The 9,521-nt window shown below is 50.5% G+C and overlaps 1 protein-coding gene across 1 annotated transcript; it reads right to left on the reverse strand.

Moving 5' to 3' along the window:
* Positions 1–426: 426 nt before the first annotated feature.
* On the reverse strand, positions 427–5,381 carry LOC119091233 (E3 ubiquitin-protein ligase Hakai; the record flags this gene model as incomplete). The annotated part of the gene is made up of 6 exons (XM_037213888.1): positions 5,317–5,381; positions 3,652–3,818; positions 2,889–3,131; positions 2,354–2,440; positions 1,812–1,997; positions 427–1,212 (listed from the first exon to the last, which is right to left on the reverse strand). Coding segments are annotated over exons 1-6 (1,482 nt in total), but the record flags the coding sequence as incomplete, so codon positions are not given.
* Between the last annotated feature and the right edge of the window lie 4,140 nt (positions 5,382–9,521).

Below are 9,521 nucleotides of genomic sequence, written 5' to 3' on the forward strand. Positions count from 1 at the left end.
TGTTGGCTGTCACACCTGCCGCGCTCTGGCAGCGGTACACACCACACACCAGCAACCGAGGACCGCTCTGCGTATCGGACCTGCAGCGGCGTGCGCACAACCGAGCCGGTTACAGCACCGTCCCTCGCACCTGTCGACACAAGCGGACACGTCGCGCCGTCGTTATCGCCGCACTAGGGCAGCCCCTCCGCGGCAGCGGCCGCTCCGAACGCCAGCTGACGCCGTCCCCAGCGGCGACGGCGGCGGCGCGCCGGGTCCCGTCTATCGGTAGTAGCGGCCGCCGGGCGGCGGGCGGCCGAGCGGCGGCGGCGCGGCCCAAGGCTGGCCGGCCGGGTACTGTGCCGGCCGCACCCCCGGCGGCGGCGGCACCGGCGGCGGAAACGCACGGCCGTAGCCAGCCGGCGCCGGCGGCGGCGGCGCCTGGTAGTAGGCGCCGGCCGGCTCCGGCTGGCCGTAGCCGGCCGGAGCGTACTGCTGCTGATAGGCGGCGTACTGCGGCGGAGGCGGCGGCGGCTGCGGCGGTGACTCCTGCGCCGGCTCCTGGCCTTGGATCGGGATCGTGATCAGGTTGCCGCTGCGCTGCGTGGTCATGACGGGAATCTGCTGCTGCTTCATGGGCGGCGGCGCCGACTTGGGCGGGCTGAACCGCTGCGGGTGGTGGCCGCCGTGCGAGCCGTGCGAACTGACGCCGTGAGATCCCGCGCCGTGCGGGCTCGACACGTGGCAGCTGGACCCGTGTGACCCAGCCACATGTGAGCCTGGGCCATGCGAGCCTGGGCCATGTGAGCCTGGGCCATGTGAGCCTGGGCCATGTGAGCCCGGTCCATGCGGGCCTGACCCATGTGAGCCAAGGCCATGCGAGCTCGCACCATGCGAGCCTGGGCCATGTGAGCCTGAACCATGTGAGCCTGAACTATGTGAGCCAGGACCATGTGAGCCTGAACCATGTGAGCCTGACCCATGTGAGCCTGACCCATGTGAACCTGACCCGTGCGCGCCTGACCCGTGCGAGCCTACGCCGTGGAAGCCGTGAGCAGCGGTCGGGGAGGGGAAGGAGGAAGCGCGCGGGTCGCGTCGGTCGGTAGGCTTATCGTCGGTGGCACGACGGGGCACCACAGCCGGCGGAGGTGGCGGCGGAGGCGGAGGCGGCGGCGGTGGCGGCGGGGCTGACGCAACCGGCGCAGTGCGGCGGTGGCGGTGGTTGATATGCGCCTGAAAGGGCAGCGGGGTCACGTCAAGCGTATATTTCGGCACACGCTATAATAGTCAGCAAGACCAATAATTGCTCAGTGCAAGGTCGAACACTGAATGTCATTCGTGACTAGGTGAAAAGCAAGTATTCTGTGCGAAAGATAACAGCTCCGGCCTATTCAACATCTAACCGAGATTAATGCACTTCGAACCGTCTTAATTCCCACCACACTGGAACGCAGCTGTGCGGTCAGCTGATTACACCAGCTGGAGCATAGCCTAGTAGGGCAATGGGAGCGGCTGCAGCAGTGCCAAGCCCAGAACAACAACAAAAAACCGCATCCACGCATCCCTCTCAAAGTTAAAAGTTCAGAGTTCTGGCTCACACCGGCCCGGCCTTACCCATCAAAGCGATGTCCCAGTACAGCACAGGATAAAACAAAAACTGGAGGCTAAAAGCTTGTGCACTTAGGAAAACGCCACCACTTTGCACATACTGTTGTGGGCTCTCTAGAGACATACAAAAGTTAACAAGCGTTTACAGCCTGTCCAGATGCTACGCGTGCCTGACCGGAGCCAGGCCGTGCGGCGGCGGCCGGTCTCGGTCGTCCGACTCCCACCTGCAGGTCGCGCTGGCTGAGGTAAGTGCGTCGGCAGCCGTTGTTGTCGTAGCGTTTGCCGTCGTGCAGGCACATGTAGAGCTTGCCCAGGTCGGCCCGTTCCACGCGCACCGCTCGGTCGCCGCACCGCCAGCACTTGTCCTGTACCTTGGCGCAGTCGTAGCACAGCACGTGCTTGCAGGGGATCTGTGAGAGGACCGGACGTGACGTCCCAGAAACGGCCGCGCCGAAGGACTGCGGTGTTCCATGCCCCACGCGACGGAACACGTTGATCTGTCTCGTGTCGGCCGCGGAATTTAGATACTGCGTTTGCGAACGACGAAATCCTATTACCGACATCTCTGAACGAGATTCATTAAGAACATCAACACTATCGAACATGATTGTTTAGACACAAAGGCGTGCTCAACACGGCCATGCGACGTTAAACACGCAAAGCTTCTTTAGTTTTTGAGGTGTTCACGTATGTTCAATATAGTGCATGTTCCGTTATACATTACAAATGCAGTCCTGCCCTTGGTCAACAACCACAAAGCACTCACCATGCGTCCATAAGAAAGCACCGGGCAGTCACACTTCTCACACATGTATATCAGCGGATTGAGCACCTTCTCTGCCATCAGATTCACCTGCAAAACATGACAAAATTTATTAACTGATATTTGAATAGATTTAGCATTGTTGCTCGCCATAATGTCACTTATCCCCAGAGCGACAAATATCACAGATAGCGCATAGTTATGGGTAAATGTAGTAAGTTTCATTACGAACTGCTAACATGAATCACCTTCCCTGATAGAAAAGACGGCCACGTCGGCATGATACACGCGTTCAGCTGCTGATCCACTTGCATAATAACATGTTCTTCACGTCGCATACAACACGCTTTGTCCAGGCATCCCTGCCCCATGGGCTGTAGTCAGACCCGTCTCAAAATGAGCCAGGGCACCGTCGGCAGTCCCACGTCATCGGCGTACCACCACTGGGAGTGCCATCTCTGCCCCCCCCCCCCCCATGGACCAGGTGGCCTGCGCCACAGGGCCTTCTCCCTGCTGGCCACCGGGCGTCAGCGCTCACCTTGTGGTGCCAGCTCAGTCTCCGCATCGGCTCCGGCGGTCCTCGGTCGATGGTGGTGAACGTGGCCGGCTCCAGCATGGAGATGTCGGCCTCCATGTCGAACGTCTTGGCGGGCGGCGGCGGCGGCGTGGGCGTGCGGGGCGGCGCCGGCGCCGATGGCGGAGGCGACTGCTGCCTCTGGTCGTCCGGAGACTGCAGTGACTCAGCTGGGGCGGCCATCTCCTCATCATCGCTCTCGATCACCTGCCGAAGTCGACCGCGTGGCGCGGGCTGAGAGTGGCGCCAAAGTTGACCCACCACGCTCCGGAGACCATGCACAGCGGCCGGTCAGCGAGCCCACAGTACGAGTCATGATGGCAAGTACGGGAGTACAGGAGACATGACGGTATATATGGCAGTAGTTGAGCCATGATGATAAATACAGGAGTCATGGGATGACTTGTAGCTTCATGATTGGAAGATTTAGTGGCATATTGGTTTTGTACATAGTGGTCAGTGCTCAGCTGCTACTCTAATCAGCTGATTGTTTATGCATCAAAAATTGCAGTTGGGTATAATTACAGGCCCACCACACTCTACTCTTTTATTCCACTTGATCTGGCCTACGATTTTATATATAATGCTCGCCTTTTGACCTCACACCATGTAGATAACACTTAAGTGGGCAAAACCACAATCAATCAAGTGCTGCATGACTCATCACTAATCACACCTTAATTGTTTCAACACCATCAACAATCCAACATCCCATGTGGGCACATACCCTGTTCCTGCGACTTCTCTTGCGGCCCTTGCCACGGGGCTTGGCCACCTGGTGGTCTGGCTCTGTCCGGCTTGAGGAGCGAGTGGTGCGGCCCACCGTGGCACGCACTTCTTGAGCATCATCCACACCCATCTGCTTCAGCTTTCGGGTCACAGCTTCAACAAGTACTGAAGGAGATGACACAAATTTGTCAGTCCAGTGGGACTGACAGTGCATGAAGCACAATGCACAGAAACATTTGCTAGCACATGATGTCCATCTATGAGGGAGATGGTAAGCCAAAGGAGCCTTACTCAAACCACACAAATGTTTTAAACTTGACTGGCACAGCTGAATACAATGCTGAATGCAAGGCCATTTGCATCCCCATAAATTTCTGACCAATCACAGCAGCTCCATGCAGTTTTAGCACCACATAGAATATTGTGACCTTGTTATAAAGTGTTGCAATTTGTGTCAGATTTTATTGCAGCATTGAATGATGCATATTTCTGATCTCATCCATGCCAACAGGAATGTACAGGTTGGGGGAAAACACCTTACATCAACTCCTTCAAGTTTTCCTCTAAATATTTAGTTGAACATCATGTCAGCATTTAATGCTATGAACTGCTGAGCTCTTGTCATTACTGAAAATTTATCATCATTGTTCTTACTGGCAATATATCAACTTTGATGATTGTTCTGCCAAACATAGAGACATGTTCCTTGAGGATGCCACCACCTTGCAGGCAGCCAAAACCCTTTTCCTGATAAACAGCAGTAATAGGCAAGTACCTGTTCATGCCTTGCCCTTATGCACACATATCTACATCCACAAATATGCCTGCATTTTTCAACCTGACCCTGGCACCAAAACAGCCTTAGGTCCCAACAAAGAGGCCCTGACATCTGTCAAACCCCCATTCTGATAAGCTCTCCCACTGATAATTACACAGGCCTTCGGTGAAAGCTATGTGGGTCTGGCAATGCCAAGGTTGCACACCTGCTGAAAAGGCTTTTGTCACTCAGTCACAAGTCCAATGTGGTTCAGGAATTCTAGATTGAACAGGCTAATCATCACATTAAATCCTGTGCAACACAGTCTACCTGCATCCTCTGACACTGTCTCCCTCATAACTAAGCAACTAGGCAGTGATGCTGTTTGAACAGCCAAATACAACTAGCATATTACCATGCAGTATCTGAAACATGAGTGTATGCCTTGGTACATGGAGAAAAAACCTTGCAATCATTTCTTAAACAGACAATTTTTGACTGAATCTGACCAGTTCAGACTGGAATTGAATGGTGCTTCAATCTGCTGAGTTCTTCCATATTTTTCCTCATGTCACAGCTTCAAACACATTGCTCCTCTTGTGAAGTTAAGGTAACATTGGTACTTGGTACAATGATGATGAAAATCTCATAAGATGGTGGCATTTCCTATTAGTCTAATTCTCTACTTAATGACAATGTTTTGAATTTGTCCAAATAGGTATCTGATCTTGGGATGACACTTGTACTTCCACCTCACTGAAATACAAAGTGTGATATTTTATAAACCACCACCTTACTCCCCATTATCTCCTCCCTCACCACCAAAACTCTCACACCCTATGCCTACACAGGGTGATAGAACGCACGCCTACATGACTGGCACCCACCCTCTCCCCAACGCCTTACGTGGACCAATCATAGGACCTTACTACTACAACCACATAGGGCTCCTATGCCGTGTGAAGGCAGACTGCAAAGATAGGTACCTATTCCAACTTCCAGCCAAGTGTCTTGGCTTCTCCAGGAACTTCAAGGTAATGGAAACAACCTTGGTTACGTCGGATGACGTCTATTGAAAACAGGTTACAGAATCGGTGCCTAGCCCCAACACGTTAGCCCCACGGCATTTCAAGCCATTCCCGAAAACTACAGCTCGCACCTCTGTACTGCTGCTCATCTCATTTTATTTCTCTCGTACATCACCGGTGAGTCCTAGGGCCTTGGGTGAGTCTCACGGCCACGCCAAGGATAGCTGCCACAGGAAGGACGAAGGGTGCCATCAAGGTAATAAAAACACTGGGTTTAATTGGGTTGAATAAGTTCAATGGCCTCAAATAAATAAAATCGTCTGTGGCCGCATGGCCTTGCATTTGTATGGTAAGGTAAAACCACTTTCATCTATAGGTAAATATGCAAGCCCCCGGCCAATTAAAGCAGCATGAAATATTAGCGGAAATAAGGGCGCTACGCAGAAGAAGCGAAATAACACCACCATTTTAACTTACTGCACCTCCTTATGCTGAGAACCGACTGAAAATCAAATAATTTTTGGTTGATCGAAACATGTTAGCTTTGTCCGAAGTCATATATACCTACTCTTGCAATAATGATCTATGTGATCGTGCTTTACACACGCGATCGTAATTTAGCTGTCCTGTTCCCTCTCGGCCATTTTGCGGCCTTTGTGGTGATCCGCGTCGTCGGTCCCGGCTTCAGTAGAATGATGAGAAAGGGGGCGCTGTGCTGTCGGAAGTAGAATACATGACGGCGAAAATATAATTTGGAGAAACGTGTTCCCATCTCCTCGACGATGGAACATTTTTGATTCAGCGAACTCTACAGACCTATCGTAATACTTTGAGGTAAGCGCCTAACAGGAGATTCCTGATCAGTGATGTGCGTGGTGACATACATATTTTCAAATATTTGTGTCCGTGCTCATTGTTAGCGTCGATATGATCGTATTTTGAATATTTTCTGAGCAGCTAATGATAGGGGATTATAATGGTCCTCATGTGTTGATAATCTTAAGGTGCTTCGCAATAATATTTCTGAATTATTTATGATATACTATCATTATATCACAATTTTTACGATAAGCTATGTTCTTTTATCCTTGATCAGGAAATATTTATCAATGTACAGAGGTATGTAGCTGTCAGTTTCATACATGGTGGTCTAATCTGTGTTAATAGGCTGATTTCTTGTGTCCATAGTTGTGCATTTCACAGTGTGTGCTTCAGGTTATTGGAATGATTAATGTAGTCAATTTAATTTTTTGTGTGGATAGAGTGGATGCAGTACAGTGTGGGTGGTGCAATTTCACCTTGAGAAAATTGGTACTTGTGGCTCAAAATGCTTTCTTACAGCTAGGTGGTTGTGCTTAAACACTATCTTATATGGAGGGCAGTCATGTATCAGACCTATACATAGTTCAAAAGGAGGCTGGTAGACTTACATACTTTTCAAGATTCCTGGAAGCTGATGATCAAGCAGCTGGCTTAAATGAGTGATTGCCTCCACTTCCAGCAATGCCCACCCAGTCACTAGCAGCCATGCAGTGAATTGGTGAGCAGGCAGCTTCTATCAGTCAGATGTGCAAATATTCACCAAATAGTGTGGTTCCCTGGTGGTCCAGTTGTTTTAAACCCAAAACTTGTTGTGTATGAGGCCTCCATCAATCATCATTGCAGGTGGCTAAAAAGGTGTCCTCTGCCACTGTCTATTGGAGGGTTGAAGCAGTGTGCTCTGCAAGTAAATTTTGGTGCTGAAAACCACCTTTTCCAAAAGGACAGTATTATAAAAATGGCACATAAGTAGATAACTAGCTATAGATTGAATCCCTGCATGGTGTTGAACCATCCAAATCATTTTGATAGAATTCAAAATGCTATGTTTTTAACCTCACAGCTAATTTAAACATGGCATACTAGTCATGAGCACTAATAATCATATGACTTCATTAGCCATCTCCCAAATTGGACAAATCCTTGTGTGAATGCCTTGTTACATATCCTTGTCAATTATAGCAGTGCTATCCCAAGTGCAGACAGCATTTAAACCAAGTTTTAACTGATGATTTTTGTCTTCTGGCTTGTTCCTCTCCAGGTCTGTCAATGTGCATAAGCACAATGCTTGCAACCTACCTCAATATTTTTGGAGAGTGTGCAAGCCTGATATGTGTCCATACTTCATTTTGAGTGGTGTATACACACAGCTTAAGTATATACCAGCAATTTTGAAAGGTTGATGTGGCCACATTTAAAATATTTTGTGACCATTTACTGCCATGATATTGACTAAATATGCTTTTTATGTAAATTGCATTTAGATATGCTATGTAACATAATGTGTTAGGTGTGTGAAGGATATAGCACATAAAAGGAGCCAGTGAACAATATTTGTAGGCTGTGTAGAGTTTTCAAAATAAGATAAGTGTTAACCATAACAAAATATATTGGATATAGGGGTACAGTTGCTGGAAATAGTGTTAGTATGCATTTGGTGCTGCTGGTAAGCTAAAAGACTAGAGGGGCTTAGGTTTCAAGAAAGTCAGTTCTATGAACTGCATCAAATGATATTTGAGTTGAGTGTTTAGGTTTACCCATACAAATGAAGAATGCTCCCTCTGCTTTGAAGGTCTTAGGAATATATGTGGTATTCTCTCCCACCTGGTATGGGTATTTTTCTTGATATGGAGTCACATTTTATGAAAAGTTTGGCTTTACAGTAAAAAAGTGGCCATGCTATTTGTTTGCAACATGGCCTGATGGCATATTTATTCATAGATGCATTGTTCAATGATTTGTTTTAATGCCTTTTACCCCAGCCTGTTTTTTAATACAAAATTTGCCTTATGTTAAAAAACAATGTGGTAAGAACTAGCTGCTTGATATTTGAATTAATTACCTAAATATGAGATTTTGAAAGGGATGACCAGTGTGGATGTTTTAGCTCCTCATTGCTGTCCCTCCCCTCATACAGGTAGTCTTAAGCTCTATGATTGAAAAGAACTTCTCCAGGAACAGCCAGGTTACACAAATTTGCTTTCCACTTTGTCTATGAGCTGATCTATTGCATCTGTTATTGTATGCCCTGTTGTCAGAGATAACATAGGTTTAACAAAGTGGGAAAATTACAGTTGTAAATCTTCACTTTTGCATAATATTGTGGTACTGAACTTACTGCATGTGTTTGTAGATTGGTTTGCCTTGCACAATGCTGTTCATTGTGACTCCTTTGCACATGCTAGTCAAATCTGAAAGCTGGGCCTAGGGGCCTTCAACAAAAAATTGTCCCACCACTGTACTGCCTATCCAAACCAAAATCATCAGCAACCATGACAACATTTGATGGTTCTCAGTGGAAAGTCATCAGTCTGCAGTTGCTGTGTGGTACTATTCAATGCTGTGCAGTCTGTCTCTGTGTGGTGCCGACCCTTCTGACGCGCCGGCCGTGTCCGGCAGCTGAGCGCCGCCATGTCTGAGCCGCGGCCGACCGTCTCCTCGAGCCCGGTGCCGCGCACGTCGTCGCCGATGGGACCGCCGCGCGCGCCGTCGCCGATGGCGCTGCAGCATGGCGCGCCGGCCGGGCCGCCGCTGCCGGCCATGGGGCCGCCGCACGGGCCGCCGCACCACCTGGCCGCCGGCGGGCCGCCGCCGCCGGCCGGGCCGTACCCGCCGCCGGGCGGCCAGCCAGCGCAGCACTGGCAGCCGCCGCCGCCCGGCGCCGGCGCCCACCCGCCCGCAGGTGAGCGGCAGCGCTGCGCCGCGCACCCCGCGGCGGCCGCGTCCAGCAGCGCTGGTCATTGTTGGGTACTGGGCAGGAATTGTGTCATGGGCTGGCATGTTGTTTGTTTCGTTTGTCCCTGGAATCCTGTAATTTTTCGTCCTAGCTCGGTGCTTAACAACAGTTTACCATTGACACTTTACTGTTCGTCATGTATGCTGATGACGTTAGACGGTGTAACGCGAGGCGTCGGCGTCTGTGGGCTGCGCGCGCCGGGCGCGGTCCTGCTCAGAGCGCGCCTGGCATGCCGGCAGAGGGCGGCTACAGCGGAGCCGCCGGCGGCCCGCCTGAGTTCGGCCTGAACGCGCTGCAGGCGGCCATTA

The sequence above is a fragment of the Pollicipes pollicipes genome, unplaced genomic scaffold, assembly GCF_011947565.3.
Source record: "Pollicipes pollicipes isolate AB1234 unplaced genomic scaffold, Ppol_2.1 Scaffold_3447;HRSCAF=4054_pilon_pilon_pilon, whole genome shotgun sequence".
Lineage (NCBI taxonomy): Eukaryota > Metazoa > Arthropoda > Thecostraca > Pollicipedomorpha > Pollicipedidae > Pollicipes > Pollicipes pollicipes.